The 16,725-nt window shown below is 46.0% G+C and overlaps 1 protein-coding gene and 1 long non-coding RNA gene across 15 annotated transcripts in view; one reads left to right on the top strand and one right to left on the bottom strand.

Moving 5' to 3' along the window:
* LOC114879615 overlaps positions 1-16,725 on the top strand; it is a 187,619-nt gene that overhangs the window by 118,762 nt on the left and 52,132 nt on the right. The window lies entirely within an intron of this gene.
* The window catches only part of LOC114879617 (netrin receptor UNC5C-like), a 34,928-nt gene that overhangs the window by 3,757 nt on the left and 14,446 nt on the right, over positions 1-16,725 (bottom strand). The window contains exons 3-8 of one of the 2 annotated variants that reach the window (XM_029194686.2): positions 7,120-7,527; positions 6,138-6,419; positions 5,619-5,786; positions 4,297-4,461; positions 4,051-4,092; positions 56-193 (exon numbers count right to left, since the gene is read on the bottom strand). In XM_029194686.2, the coding sequence (XP_029050519.1) occupies positions 56-193; positions 4,051-4,092; positions 4,297-4,461; positions 5,619-5,786; positions 6,138-6,419; positions 7,120-7,527 (1,203 nt within the window). Of the gene's footprint in view, positions 1-55; positions 194-4,050; positions 4,093-4,296; positions 4,462-5,618; positions 5,787-6,137; positions 6,420-7,119; positions 7,531-16,725 lie in introns of both variants that reach the window. The other variant, XM_029194685.2, reaches the window with a different exon arrangement.

The following is a 16,725-nucleotide window of genomic DNA, read 5'->3' on the forward strand; positions in this document are numbered from 1 at the left end:
GTTCGCGATGAGTCAACGCGGCTGGATTTCTTTTCTCCATCTTTGAAATGCTTACCGTTACGAGCCATGGAGTAAAGGGAATGGTCCCGACCTTTGCGTCTCAGAAGCTTCGCTAAGAAAAATGCCAGCCCGCCGATTACCACACACGCGACAGTCAAACCGATGTACAGAGCCACGTCCATCTGGCGATTCGCTGTGAACATCAAACGAAATGTTTTTCTTGTATCTCACGAATCAATTATTACATCGACAGAAGATAATGATGCAGGAAAAGTGAGGAATCATTAATCGATTGACGCTGTCTAAGAGTACCGTTTCATTCATATATCGGAATTTCCTGTTCGCGGAATCGGGACCGCGTGGAAAATGGCAACTCAAAGCAACCAGAAACGAAGCCCGCTAATTCGAAACTTTGTTAGTCTGTCGCGTTAAGCCGTTCACCGAAAGATTATCGCTGGAGCGGAGATTACGGTAAACGGGTTGGCGTTAATTCCTCGTTTTAAGGGGTCCACTAAGCGATACGATCTCGCAGCCGTTTAAGACGTACCGTGCAAATGGTGTCGGTAATTCACGCGTATCCGCGAAGCGTGCTTCTCGCTGGACGACCAACGACCACCATTCATGAATAATTTACGCGGCAACTTTTCTACCTATACGACATTTTCTTCCCTGTTTTCGTTTTTATGACGAAACGTGTTTGAGGAGCGAACAGGGGTTCCTCGTCCCTTTTTTCTCGTTTTCTTCTACCACGGGGATACGAAGAGTTTTTAAACGTTTCCCGCGTCGCGCTAAATATTACGACGAGCATCGCAGTGGGAAAGTTTTTAAGCTCGCTTCCTCTCCATTTAACGCTAAGAGGACACGGCTCGTTTTCTTCATCCGACCACTTTTTCCTTTCTTCTCTGTCGGTTTTATCGTTTTACAACGGACCGTTTATTTCGGCGATAAACATTGGCATCGTTATTATCGCGGCCGTTAAGGGGCCGCAGTAAAAGCAGCTGTATAACATACCGTTCGAACGGAATAATAATTTTTAAGTGGCCATCGCGAGAGACAACGCGATGTGGGAAGCGATTAAACGAACGGGAGAAAGAGAGAGAAGCGATCGCGTCACGATATAACGATCCTCTTTCTTAACGTTCACGTGAAATCAGGATTGAATTCCGTCGTACACGCAAAGTTTCACCGAGATTCAACCGCGTTTCATGAATTACGTAACGACGAATCGTGTCGCGGGATTAAGCGGGATAAATTTTGAATAACATCCCCGGAAAACGCGTTGGACAACCATTCCGCTGAGATTTATTTCCACTGTCAAGTATCCTAGCCGGTACTTCATCGAAGTAGCTCGTGACTCGAATTTCGTCGATGACAGAAATGAAAAATCTTCGTCAGCTCTGTAGCAGCTCATTGTCGCCGTTCAGGATGCGAGCGGTCGCTTGGAAGATTTTCAAGAAATACCAGAGGAAACCGGCGGCTGACGTTCCTAAGCTTCTTCCAATTTTAGAATGTCAAAGCCATTGCCGGTTGTAACCCCGGTACGTGACTTTCAAGGGCCACGGCATCTTGCTCCGCGGGATCATGTGCGTCTGCTTGGCGCACGCTTGTGCGACCCGCCAGGACACGTGCTTCGAACATCAATATACTTGCACGCCGGGCCGGGCCGCGACGAAAACGCGTACGAAGTCGTGCGAGGGAGAACGGGACGCGTTCCCTAAAAACGCAGATAGTTCCGCGTCGTTAGCCGGTATAGCTTTCGCGTGGAGAACGTTCCCGTCTTCCACCCTCCGCGAGTGCGAGCGTCTGAAAAAAAGGGGCGCGGAGATTTATTTTCTTAGCGGCAATTGATAACGCTTCATAACCCCGGGCTAATGTATCTGAAGCCTATAATTCATCGGCAACCCCCGGTTGGAAATCTCGTGGCACCGATTGCCGCTTTTTTTCTCTCCCACCCCCTCGCTATGCAAGGGTCTTTCAGGAACACTTTGCACCACTTTCGAAGAACTTCGTGCGGTTATGAATGGCGCGGAAGGGAGGGTGGTACGTCTGAATTTGACGTCGAATCGAGAATGGAAGAATTTAAGGTGTGGAACTTTAGGAAGATTGATTGGGGAAGAATCATTTTTATCGTGGAAATAGAACGGCAATCAATATAATTAGACTTAAAAAATTGTTCGAATCTGTGTAAACTTTGAAATCTAAAGATGTAAATGGAGGTGTATATAGGCGCGCACCCATCTAAGGGTTAATTTAATGCAAAATTGAACAGTTTTATCAGAATCACTGGTAGAGTTTCGTGCACGAAAACGAGCGAAAACATTCACGTACCCCCTCGTACCGTGGTTGCCAGTCCATTCGACCTTAACTATTTCGTTGAAAATCGTTCGCAAAGCTGGTCGCAACGTTTCGCAATCGGTCGCGCGTCTTATCGCGGCTTTCGATGAAAATCGAGCTCGCTTCGTGGCTCGAAAGGGTGGTTTTCTGGCTAACCCCCATCCTAGTACCCACGGCCGACCATCGAACGTACACGTTCGAGCCTTCGCCACGGGATAATGGCACTTTATTTGCATGCACGATCAATTTCCCTGGTCGCAGGGCCGCGGGGAGGGCGTAACGGCTACCGATTACATAATTTTCTTCGATATTAAAGCGGCCCACCCCGTCGGCGACGAAAGGGGATGGGGAGGAGCTATCTCGAACCGTATCGCGTGCAACTTTGATGTAGCTCGGTCGATGGAATCGTTCACCTCTAACAGAGGGTGCTGTCTCGATCTACAGGGTGTCATGTAACTGGTTGCACAACAGGAGAAATTTAGATTCAAAAATAATTAATTGGTGCATACGATAGATTGCACGTTCAAGTAGGTATTCTCTCTTCGACAATTTCTTCAATTTAAAAATTGTTGAAAATAATTATTCTTTTTGCTAAGGGAGTTATATACTTAACACCCCCTTTATGTATCACTGGGCCACCCTTGACTACGTACTGCCTTATTGTTACGACTGTTTGAACCGATCGAGGGTCGACGATCGTCGCGGCGCCCTCGCGAAGCGTCAATAATTAACCAGTCGCGTAATTAAAAGTAAATACGAGGAGGGTGCCGCTCGAAGCTGTTCGTTCGCGCGTAAAACATCGTTGGCAAACAAGATCGAAGGGGATCGTTGGGAAGAGAAGCTCTTCCCTTTCTTTGAGTTGAAATTGTCTAACATCGTGATGATTGATTTGACTTGAAGCGACGAGGAATTGAAATTGGGGCATGTTGTATAGAGAATGAAAAAAAAGCATACAACTCAGTAGGAAAAATTTATAATTTAACTTTGAGAGGATTGTGTTTTAATTAGTATATTGAAGTTTTAATGAATTTCTGTAGTTGAATTTTTCAGACGTATTCAGAACTTTGCAAACTCGTTTTGATTTTCAATTTTTCAACGGGATAGAGAAGGTAAAAATCATGAAATCCGTTTTTCTCGTTTTCGTTGGTTGCTCGAGAGGCGTTCCGGTCCGGTCCATTAAGCCGGCTATTTTCTCCTATTTCGTTCGTTCCGCTGCGCGTACGGCTTAAAGTGACTCGTGACGCCTTGCGATGGCGCATTAATATATATTTGAATCGATGAATATCGTTGTAGAGAACCGTGGCTCTGAATAGGCTCGTTCTGTTCTATTTTCACGACGGTAGACGGTCGATTTGAATGGTATCAGATCGCGAGCTTGGGCTCTACGGTGAATATAAACGGCGCTCACAGGCCGTGAAGAATCCATCGAAGAATGTCGTGCGACGAGTTAGGGACATTTTCTTCGCGGCTGGTCGCACCCTAAGCCTTCTACTCGACTCGTTTTATTTCGATTTTCGCGCGTCGTCGCGAGACCGGAACGAATCGGGGGTTGGTCTGGTTGCATCGCGAATCACGCTTGATTTATTCGCGGAACATTCTCTTTGTCGAGAAGACAGACGCGTTCAGCCGGCGAAAAAGATTCTTTTCTTCTCTTCGATGGAAGACAGGGGAAGATTGAAGCGCGGAAGAAATATGGTTTTTGTTTGTTCAGCTTACCTTCCTCGGTCAGGTGCGCGCCACCCATTTTCGCGTTGCTACCTGGAAAATAAAAAATGATCGAACGTAAGAAAAATAATATAACTCTATCATCTTGTTTATTTGAAACTCACGCCGAATCTTACACTCAACCCTTTGGAAAGAAAAGGTGAAAGTTGCAAGTTAACGCGTGTTTTCATCGCGTCTAGCGAAAGGTATATCGCCAAGGAAAGTCGTGACAAGTCTCGGAAAGAACTCGTGACTTACTGCTGCACATGCCGCCGGTGCAATTCGCCACGCTGATGTCCCTACCCTGGCAAGGTCGGCCACCGTGGCTGGGTGGAGGCTCGTCGCACGATCTTCTTCTGGTGTGCGTGCAATCGGTCCCGCACACCGACCACGCCGACCATCTGGACCATCCTCCGTCCACCACTGACGTAACAAAGAAAAACAAAGGAAAACTTATCGAACGATCGTCTACGGCGGAGTCGTTAAAGCGGACTCGAAACGAGGTAAAACGAGGGTAAAAAGCCACCGGGAAACGGACTAACTCGTAACTCTTGTATCGCAACTCGTAACTCGTCCATATCCCCCCGAGTCTTGTTTAAAGGCCATACTCGTCAATTCGGTTACGCGTCCGCTTCCTTTTCGTTTAATTGACTCGTACGACGATGGGGAAAAAAGAAGAACGAACCCACGCGTGGTCGTGTACACCTTGATCTCCGGGAACGAACGATTCGATCGCTCGAGCGTTACTTACAAATTCCTCTTTGAATTTCTTTCCGTTTCATTGCGATTGATTTCTTTCACATCGAAGAGGACACTTACCTAGAGTATTGGTGAACTCCTCCAACGTGCCGGCTGTTCCGAAGCAAGCGTTAGACAGAAACAAACGTATGGGTGCATTATGGAAAGCGAACACTGAACATTTTTTGTGAGAGACAGGTGCGTACAGAAATGCGATACGCTGACAAGATTAACCCCTTGTTTCGTGATTCTTTTCGCGTCTTTAGTTAACTCGTAGTAACGGTAGCCGATGCGAGTAACTGTAGCAATGTATAGGCGACTCGACGTTCGCAAGGGGTTAATATTTCAAGCGTCTCCGCGAAGCCCGCTCGATTCTCCTCGCCCGTGGGCATTGCCCTCGTCGAGCACCGTTTCAATACACGCCGCACGACCGAAGCGAGCGTGGGGATGCGGCGTGCAGGTGTCTTCGGGATGTCGCGAGCGTTTTCGAAAGGTGAATACAATTTAAGAGCGTCGAGAAACGGAGACGGGGACGCGACAGTTAAGGGACCGTGAGAGGGAAGGAGGGAAGCTCGTAAATCAAACGAGAGGCTTTACTTTCCTCGGCATCGGTAATATTGGTTTGTCGTAGCAAAACCTGCTTGCCTGTCGTTCCTCGCGACGAGGAGAAGACGATCCTACGCGCGCGCTTTCTCGCTCGAACTACCACCGAGTTAGCGGGAAATAGACGAGCCAACGGTGGTCGAACGAGCAAGAAATCTTCGCCGCGTATCGACGTTAACGAACCGTGATGCTTCCGTGAAAATCTCATTTCGACTAAGCTAACGAATTCAACCACTCACCGGGACAGGCCGCGTTGCAGTCCATCTTCTGCTGAGACGGACCCAGGCACGGTTGGCCCCCGTTCATTGGCGCAGGGTTCGTACAAGTTCGCGTCCTCTTCTGGCCCCCTTTCGCGCATCTCGAATGACATTCGGACCAGGCTGACCAGGAGGACCATCCTCCGTTCACTGGAACAGGATCGATAAGATTGCTTTCATTTTATTAAAGTTTCCTTGGGGCCATCAAATTAGAGGGTTTTTGCTTTTGATCTTGAAATGTTTTTAAAGATATCAGAACTCTTCGTAGGTAATTCTGTACAATCTTTAGACTTGCTCAAGTTAAATTTGTAATGGATTAAATTAAGCCTGCTGAACCACGATTTCATTAGTAATTCTAGAAGTGACATTTAAACGGTGCTTCGTAATTCCGGTATCGTATCGCTGGAAGAGCATCCCGAAAAGTTTCCGCGTTGTTTCCGGAAAAAGTTACGAAACGAGGGTTCCCTCGTATCAATGAAATATTAAAGGCGAGGGCCTTACCGTAAACCGTCAGGCTGACAGGTTCGCTCAGTCTTTTCGCAGCGATGTTCTCCGCGACGCAAGTGTAATTCGCCTGATGGCTGAGTTTCGCTTGGCCAACCAAAAGGTGTCCCTCGCTCGACACTAAAAGCGTGTCCGACTCCGTGTCGACGGGGACGTTATTTCTTAGCCAGTACACTCTCGGCGGTGGCACTCCCACAGGAGGAAGACACCTGAGTTCCGTGCTCTGGCCTGCCTCCACCGATACGGAGTACGGCGGAGACTCGAATTGCTTCTTCAAGTCTGAAAAAAGATGTCATTTATCCGATCGTATGGAAAGTTACTCAGGTAAAAAAGAAAGAAATATATTTCAAAAAATTCTGAGTAAGATTTCAATCTAAAATTGTTTCTTAAAAAATAAGTTTGACGAACATGACGGATGTTGGTCTCTTTTGTGAGACTTTTCGCTGTTGTTTAGGCTCGTTTCAGTGACGAAACTAGCAAGAGTCTGAAGTAGCTTCAGCGATTTATCTTGGCCGTTTTCACGGAGCAAGTTTTTGTTCGGGAGGCACGTTACGTAAGGCAACAAACGATCCTTTCCTAAATTGATTCTCTTAGAAACTCCACGGTCGCCGGTCATTGTGTTGCCTCCCATTAAGGGTCGGAATTAAATAATGACCTCGCTTAGGAGAATCAAGATAATTACGAGGGGCGAGGGCGAGGCAAGGCGAACGTCGTGGCTGCACCGACAGCAGGGCAAACAACTGTCGAGAAGTGAATATTTATCGGTGAAGTTCTCGGAAGAATTGAGACGTCTTGGATCATTGTGCGACGCTTGGACTTGTACGTCGCTTGGAATAATTAAGCAACTGCGTGTTGGAATAATTTTCTGAATCATACTATTTAATTATGAGAAGTATCTCTCTATTTCTCTTCAAAGTTTATCACGGCACTTTTCTTTCAATTTTCTTTGTGTTAATTTGAATATCATTTCGCTACTTACAAGCAACGTCGACGGTCGCCGGTTGGCTCTTGATCTGTCCGGATCCTGACCAGGCAACACACTCGCATTTGAACTTGTCCCTGCCAAAGTACTCCTCGATATGATCTCTGGTTACGTTCAGCTCGCAATCGACTATCCTGGTCCCGGTATGGGGATCCACGAAGTCTTGCTGCTGCGATTCCTCCGCCCTCGCGTCGTTGCAGCGGAAGTAGATCTGCAACGCGTGAGCAGCCTTGCAGTGCAGGGTGGCCGGTTTATTTTTCACTACGAAAGAATCGACTGGTTCGGTGAGAAAGACGGGGAGATGAGGGCCCCCTTCGGAGATCAGCTCTGTGTCCGTGGCTATCGTAGCCGAAGGCACGTCGTCCTCCTCCAGATAGGAATCCTCGTCCTCCGCGGCGTCATCGCCTTCTGAAACAAATTCTCCACTTTGTAGATCGCGAGACCTTTGAATTTCTTTTCTTTCGTGCTATTTATTATAAGAAATTTGAATTGCAGATTGAATTAAAGGTAAGAGACAACACTTGCTATAGCTTGGCCCATCTGCGACCGTAATCACAAGATACGTACCTACCACGATGTAGTATAATCGCGAAATTAGGAGTACGCCAGGTGTAACCTAGTCTGCAGGCAACGTACCGAGGATTTAACTAACCTCGCGCATATACCACTGTTCCAAAGTTCCACCATCATCTGCAGTTATCGTTGTAATAAATTGCAGAAAGTAGATGTCATTTTTAAGAGGTAATTTGAATTTGCAAATCCTGATTCATTATATTTCAGTTACGCAGATGTTTAGTATTCCTACTTGCTTGCCTCTGGTATATTCTACTTACAATGGCTCTAGCATTCTTTATAACAAACTATGGATTTCTACTTTCACGCTCTCTATCGCTTCTATTAATCAAACACATTCCGCTAATAATCAGACAACAATAACCTGTCATGCACATTAGCAGGTCGGTGATTAACCGAAACAAACGGCCTTGTTTATTATCGGCTCGTAATAAATTCATAGGAATTGGATTATCGTCATTAACGAGGGAAAAGGTGGAGCCGTTGATCAGGCAGGATCAGGCGAAATGCACCGTCAGCCTGACCCCCGGCCAGTCGGTCATTTGAATTCTAAATACCGGCCCCGGTAATCGTAATTTACGATCGAGTTATTAATTCGCGCTAGCTATGGGGCTCTCGCTCCATCGGCGGAATCGTGAAAATTCTATATTTGCTTGTCAACAATGGCCGGCGCGCACCCTCTTGTAAATCCTGACGGCGGCCCATTAATGCCGGCGGTACTCGCGAGTGAAACTCGCCGCGCGTGTCCCGGCTACGAACAATCGCGAGCTGCAGTAATGAATTTTCGGATTTACGCGGCACACCGGTGCACAAGTCCGATGCATTTCCCGCCAACCAGCGGTTAGACCTTTATCCCCGTGCGACATTTGGCCGGAGGCCACAATTTTCATCGCGATAATCGCCAACGCTCTCTGTATATCGTTTTCCTCCCGCGCCACTTTCGAACGATATCGGGCTGTGGCTACGGAAATGAAAAAAAATTTTTTTTTACACAGCTAACAGGCATCGATACGTTTGATCCTGTTGGTGGTGTTTTGTAACAGACGCGTTTAGAATTGTGGTAGATAGGCAAGATTACGAAGGGATCGATGGGGTAGAAATTGAGCTGAACTTATCGCAATACCTGGTATGTACCTTCTTCCAAAACAACGACATTTTTCACAGCATTCATAGACGCGAAACATAGCGTGATCGACAGACGTCACAGTCGTGACTTGTTGGTTTTTATCGCCGTTATTTTTCACGCTGTCTGCGAGAACCGAACGAGCCGCCAACAAAAATCTGTCTCGCGGGGAAAAAAATCGTCAGAATTTATACCCGATGGTGGGCGAGATACCTTCAATATCCTGCCCGGGGTGATACGAATCGGGCAACGGGCAAATGAGAAGCGTCGTTCGCCGGACGAATGGCGGAAAAAAGTGTAGAACGAATAAAAGAGAGAAAGAAAACTTTTTTTCGGCAACGTGACGTAGCACGGCGAATCGAGGCGAGAGTACGAGAGAATTTTCATCGGTTTCCGATAATGGGTCTCGATCGGCTATCCGATGGGGTGCAGCGAGATCGTGGCGGCCAGTTATTTCCCCGCATGCGAATCAGTTCGTACGAAAATCCTCGTTAGCCACTTTGCACCGCCACGACGAGCTATATCGTTGATTGAACCGCCTCTCTCCGCAATTTTTCCCGTCTTTTCCATCGCGCATGAGACTGCATATGTTGGCTGAAAACACACAGCTTCTCTAGCGAATCGATTAAAATAAATGTTTTCTTTTCACGCCAGTCTATTTGACCTCTTATCCGTATGCTTCTTTTTTCTTGGAATCTCTTTTCTTTTCCTCTTCTCGTTCGCAATTTTTCCTCTTAAAATCCTCCACCCCATGGGTGCTGGAAAGTATTACCAATACTTTGCTACTTATGCTCCTAATGTAATAAAGAACTACAAGACCATGGTGAAAAATGAAAAAGACACTTTGAACGTTGCTTTTTAAAATTAAAATCTGATTAATATCCTTTCAACTTTATCATCGAGGCTCGCGAATGCTCTCGAAAAGAATCGATTAAAGCAAATGACTCGTGCTTTACCCTCCAATTACGATGTTCTTTTCCGCGGTTTCGCTCTCTTCCGGTTGGAAACCGCGCTCTGTGTACACGAGCTCGCTCGCAAACACACTCGCGTGGAATCGAGCGGGTAACGAGAGAAGAGAAGACGAGAACTCGATCAAGCGAGGGAGCATGTACGCGTAAGAGACGAGAGCAGAGTCGAGACGAAAGAGGATTTCCATCGATTTCCGATAATCGTGTGCCGATCGGTTCGCCGACAAAGTTTCGCGGAATCGTTTCCCGTCTAATTCCCATGGACGAGACTCGTACCGGTGGTCCGTATAAATTCCCGATGGCCATTTCGTTTTCTCTCGCTCTCTCTCTCTCTTTCAGTATCTTTGATTACTCGTAACGTGGTATTCGTGTGGCACGCTAATTCGCACGAGCAGCCACTTTTTCCACGATTTCGTGCACGCTAAACCAGCAGAGGAAAATACGCTAACGAGATGACCGCTTAATCGAGCAAGATAGAACGTTCCAACAAAAAAAGGATGATCTTGGTCGAGTGCATTGCATTAAAAAGAAATGGAGTACAGTTTTTCGTAGTTTGGTAGAGTACCGTTTCGATTTCGTTCTTTTCAGTCGGATTACTCCGAGTTTTTAGTTCCATGGTAACTCTTTGATAGCGATAGAAAGGTTTTTTGAAAAGACTCGTGTAGAATTTTCATATGCAAATTTAGTTATTTTTTACCCATATTATGAATTTATGTAGAATTTCAATTCGAAAAATAAGAATTTGTGACGGGTTTTCATTAAAAGTTTTGCTTCTTTGGCAATTTTTTCATACTGAATTATTGCATACTGTTTAATATAATTTACAACAGATGTAACTTATCATCCAATCCGTAATCACGTCAGCAGACACTTGTAATTACTTATGCACAGACAATGCTTAGTTTATACTTGCATCCTCGACAGCTGCATGTATTTAGGTCGTGATGTGAAGAACCAGCTATCCTGGACATCCTCAAGTATCACTCTTATAAAACATTAAACTATAATATTTATGATCATCATTATCGAAGACAGAAAATCTAAACTGACGAAGACGTATTCAGCACTTTAATCTTCGAAAAATGATATAAAAAAACATTTATTTTACGAATCTCCTGTCTTCGCGGGTAAATTAGTTATTCGAACCGTCACCTCGGACGCAAACCTTACCCTGATTGTCCCAATTATTAGGTTACCCTAGCCTAATCTCGGATCTATCAACGAATCAGCTACGCCCCCAAACACCGGAGCCTTTGTCCATCGAACCCTTTCTTTTCCACTGCGCCACGGTAATTGCTCGTAGCCATAGCAAGCGCCCGGGCAACGCTTCTGGGTCCCGTTGGAAAAAAAGAATTTCCGTCCAGGGGTTGGACTTAATTGTGCAACGTCACGCGATACGCGAGCACTGCTCCGGGGAAAAAAGGGAGCTTTTTCATCGGTTTCCGATAATTCGGAACGTCGTATCCGAATCGAATCATTGCGGATACGAGATCTCCGCTAGATTCTCTCCGTTCATTAGCCCCTGTAGTTGGATAGTTAATTGTATCAGTCGAATTACGTTTGTTCTTTCTATGTACACTCTCACCTATAAGTCGGTCATCTAACAGTCTACACAATTAATTAATCTTGTAACTAATCTCGCTTTGATTTAATATCCATTGGTATTAGCGTAAAGGTAAAACTGAAACTATTTAATGTCCCGTGACTTATATGGACGAGGGTTTACCCGTGTCTGTATACGTTGTACGCGAAGGATCGCGTGGCTACCATGTGGGTTGACCGCGTATTAAGCCGGCAAGGGACACGAGCGTAAGCGTGTACTGTTTCAGCGTGTACCCACGGGCAAGGGACCACACATGACGCCTCTTAATTAACAAAGGTACCTGCAGCGCACCGGCGCGGCGCTCTTGCTTGCTTGCGGGCTACGAGCCGGCCTGAAGAGGATGAGATAGACGGAGATGCAGATTAGAGACGCGAGGGCGTACAGGTCTGAGAGATGGAAGAGATTGAGAGAAAGAAAGATTGATAGAGGGAAAGAAAGAGGTCGGATCGTGAGATAGGATGGAACAGCGGGGAAATTTGAAGAAGTAAAGAGATGGAACTTTTGTTTCGCGATCTTATCGACGGCTTTGAGTGTGAATAAAGGAATGAAGTGAAAGTCGAATTTTACTTATTATATAATCGTAGATGAATTACTTTATCGTTTGAAGAGAATAAAGGGAGGCAAGAAAATTTGCAAAGCGAGACAAAAATAAATCGATAGAATACGAATAGAATGGAAAGAAGAAGACGAACACGTAGGAGAAAAGAAACAAGAGCTTCCTTGTTTTCTCTCGTCGCGTGCCTTGTTATTTTAGCAAGCCGAACATCGGTCAAAGTAACGCTTCGTCTTCCTGCTCCCAGCTTCATTGACCCCACCGCTTGACTCTTCTTCCTCAGCCACGCGTACTCGCGATCACCTCGCGAGCCTCGCGCTTAACGAGCTACGAAATCAAGGTGTGTAAGTACACCCGTGACCCTCGTTCACGCTTTGACACCGGACCACGTTGAAGGGTGTTAATTTACCAGGATACTCGGCGGGAGGGAGGAATTGAATTTCCACGAACTGTGATCCCGCAAAATGTTCATCTCGCGTGATGAACCTACCATTTCGTGATGGAAAAAGATGAATTCTCCGTTACAATCACGTTAATTTCTACCTTTGCGCAGCGAAGATCAAGCAGAGGAATAAGAAATATTCGAGAAGAATATTATTACACCGTGGCAAACGCGGGGTTCGTGTGAAAGTTTGTATTCTCTCCCTGTTTTTCGATCCACCGTTGAGAAAGGGACGCACTCGAGACACTTTTGACCCTGGATTATCCGGAACGACAGTTGTTGCACTCTCGAGAAGTCAACGCCAGGTGGTGGAAAAATATTTGGAACCACTTTCGACGAAAGGTGACGGCTTTCACGGGTGTCGCTCGAGATTAACGCGTTCTATGAACCGATCCTGCGAGGTGAAGAGAGTACTTCCGGTGTCGAGGGTGTTCCACGAGGTAGAAGTTACAATGAGACGTCGCTCGTACCGCCATTGTGTCCCGGGTCGTTCACGGATCACGAGGTTCAGGCCCAAATACCGAGAGTCGAGGTGCTTGGATCGAGTTGCTGCTCCCAGGGAACTTTGTTGTACCGTCGCTTTGGTTAACGAGAGATACGCCTCGAGTGTGCCTGTCGCATTTTTTTCGCCGATCTCTATCGTAGAGAGCAGGCTCGAAAGTAGATTCGAGCAGCCGTGAGAGGGAGCGAATCGAAGGTAGGAATCGATCGAGAGGCTGATCGGTCGGGAACGATCGACGTTCGAGATGAAATCAGGTTGAACCTCACCGATTCGTTCCGTTTGGACAGCGGCGCATTATCTTCGAACGGTGCGCGACAACAGTCCCGCATTGTATTCGGAATCCTGGTCAGAGGTCAAAGTTTAAAGGGCGGTCAGTGTACTCTGGAATAGACTTCTCAGGTGGTGAAATAGTTCGAAGGAATGAAATTTTCGAAGGTAAGGAACAGTGCTTCCAAAAGTAACTTTGAGAAAGCGAAATGGTTATCCCATATTCCCATACTATCTTCTATAAAAAAAGGATCAATCATACGTCGCACCAATTAATCGTTAACCTCGATTCAATTCTAAACCTTAACACTCAATTCCCGGTTAAAATCAAACAATCAACGATAGTACAGGTGGGACACTCAACGCAATTCGTTATCGAATTTCATCCATCAGGTGGGTCGATTGTTTCGAGTGGTCGATGAAATTTTTCAACGATCAAAGGAGGGACGGAGAAGGCACGCGCGAAACAGAGAGAATTAAACGAATGAAACCGCTCGAAAAACGCGCGAGCGAAAGGGTGAATATTAAAAGCGATCCAGAAGAGGAAGAGAGGTGGAAAACGGAGGGTGATGATGCGTATTACACGAGCCGATTGCGGCACGGCAGCGAGGTCCACGTTAAAGCGTGTAATTAACCGAGTAACAGAATCAGATACGACTGCTTGGTTGCGTGCTCGTCTCCCGCGGTGTCTTCTTTCTGCCCGCTATCGATAACGAGCGTTCTTCACGAATCGACGTCACGTCGATTCGCCGTTTGCTCGTTGTACCGTTCGGACCACTCGAACTGGAACAAAATTTCACCTGGCTGCTTTTGCGGATTCATCGTTCCATTTGCGAAGCACAATGGGGCCCGTGTGTACCGATTTGTATTGAAATTGCGAGCCTCCGAGATTTGAATCTTCGGCTTCGATCAAAAGCGGGAAAACTCGAGGCGACTCCCTCGACCACCGTGACTATCGTTCAATTGCGTCTTGCTACTTTGTTAATTACAAGACCTTTGGGAAGAATAAACGAAGGAACGTTGATGAGTTTCGAATAGACGCGACTAGGAAGATTGAGAAATCTTTGTAGCCGTGCTACCATACCGATCTGAATGATCCATTCAAACACTTGTAGATGGATAAGAGTGTCTCGCATGTAATTAAATGCTGTCATCTGATATTAACGAGGATAAAATGCGTAAAATGTGTATCGCCTGTAAGGAGTTCCGGACGGATCTTTGGTATCTGTAGAAATGGGTTAATAGGGGGAAAAATTTCTGTCTGAGTAATAATTGGAATTTTATTCAATGAGATTTCTTTTATAAATTCCAAAATTAAAGTGTGGAACGAGTCGAAAGTGAGATCGGGAATATCGATGAACGTAATGAGCGAATCGACGAGACTGCTTCGCAAGGGTGTACGCGAAAATATCATCCGTGTTGCAATTCGATCGGTCGATATTTCACGATCTCCGGCCAACGTTTTACCGGTTGGCCACTCTTTCCCGTCGTTCTTCGCGATTTCAACAATAATCGCGCTTGCACAACCATCGGGGCCTCCTCTCGGCGCACCACTCTCCCGTTTGATTTACGATAATTAAAGCTGACCCGACCTTTCGTCGCGGCAAGTAAAAGAATGGCAGAAACGGAGAGAGGCTTGCATACTGAAAGAAAGAGAGAGAGAGAGAGAGGAATTATCCGCTCGGGTACAGTGCCGATGAGAGACCAGGAGAGATTAAAAAGTTTTTCTCCCTTCTTCATTGCCGTTGCTCGTTTCTTTTTTTCTCGCGTTCCTACCCGACAACTCTCTCTTTCTCTCGCTAGTGGTCGGCTCAAGACGGGCCCCATTCCGCAGCCTGGAACCAACCGGGTAATTGCTCGCTCGAGCGAGTCCGCCAACCAGCGTTCGCGCTTGCTTTTGCATTTTTCCCCGGGGCGATTTCGCGAGATCTACCCGACCTCCCACTATTCCCGGGCCTGTGCCGGTTCGACCAAGGGATCGAAGGTCGTATCACGGTCCGTGATCGCGATTTACTTATGATACCTATCGTACGAACAACCGCTCGGCTGCACGCGGATGAGTAATAGGTTCTCACGGAGAGCCGCTGATTCCGGGCTCCTTTAGATAACGAGACGAGGAGGAACGTAGAACGGAATCCGAAATCAGGAACGTGACCTTTGCGAGGCGGGCAGGTAAGAAGATAGGCTTCGAACATCGACGCACAGCGAATTTATTAGTCGTAAATTTCGAGATTGCCGACGCGACGCGTCTTCCGCTTTCGCTCCCTCGCCGGAATAAACATTTTCTACGCCATCCCGCCTATTTTCTTTCCTCGTAATTCTTCCCCGCTACCGGATACCAGCGATACCTACCGAGGTTAAACGAGAAGGTGTATCTAGCCTTTTTTTCAGAAACTAAACTTCTTACTTTTATGTACTGCACGGTAGTCGTAAACTGGTGACAGTAAGATCCTTGATTTTTACACTTTATTGGCTATAACTTGAGGTATATTCGCGATAAGCTAAGAAAAATAGGTCCCTAGGTTTAAGAGTATTATATGGAAGATATTGAGTCATGATAATAAATTGTTGAGTCGTTTCGAAAGTGGTGATCCTGAAACTGCTTTCATGGCTCAGATGATTAATGGTTTGGGATACTTTTTAGAGGTAGTGTATTGAATCATTATTTCTCGAGATTGTATTCTATTCATTTAACCAGGAAGACTCAATTGGTTGTAATTTAAGGTCATTAATATTTAACTTGTCCCTCGTGTAACCGATTGCTGTAATTCCTTGTAACTGGTTCGTTTTTTTTCTAGAGGTGCAGTTTTATATGGATAATGAAATCTTGGCATGGAATTAGAAAAATTTCTTCCACTGAATTTCATTCTTCTATTGTTTCTTCGGGCATTGAAAAGAATATCTTTGCTTTATTTTTTATTTCACCAGACAATTCAAAAGAGTACAAGAATCGTTCAATAATTGAAGAAACAAACACGGTTTGTAAAAAGAGTGAAACAATTCACAATCTACGATTTACAATCAGCAATCTCTAATAAATAAATCAACTGGAAGTTTCACTCTTTCATCATTCCATCCGTCTCGCTCGGTAAGACTTCAACATTCCATCAATCACGCTAATTTGTAGCACTAACATAATTGCGTCACGCGTCGTAGCAACAAATTCTCGTTTAATTCTCGGCGATTCTATCTGAACAATTGTAACATGAATCATCCTGAAACAACGAAGCGTTTCTGCGAGAAATCTAGACCATGAAATTCGCGAACGGGTTGGAAAAAGCAGCCGCGGCGCCAAGATACCACGTCGAAACTGGTGAACGACGAAGATAGGAAAAGTCCTCGAGCTCTTTCACTCCGTTAATTATTTAACGCGGCTAATATTTTTCACGGCGCGCCGGAACGGCGGCCAGTTGGAATTATGACACGATATCGCGTCGCGATAAATCGCCAGGGTAATTATTCACACGCGCGTATGCGCGCGTTTCCACTCGCTCACCTGCTCGCACCACGACGACGACGACGACGACGATTCTCTTAGGCGCCGCTGACGATACTCGCGAGACGTTCTTGAG

Source organism: Osmia bicornis, chromosome 6 (genome assembly GCF_907164935.1).
Source record: "Osmia bicornis bicornis chromosome 6, iOsmBic2.1, whole genome shotgun sequence".
Taxonomy (NCBI): Eukaryota; Metazoa; Arthropoda; class Insecta; order Hymenoptera; family Megachilidae; genus Osmia; species Osmia bicornis.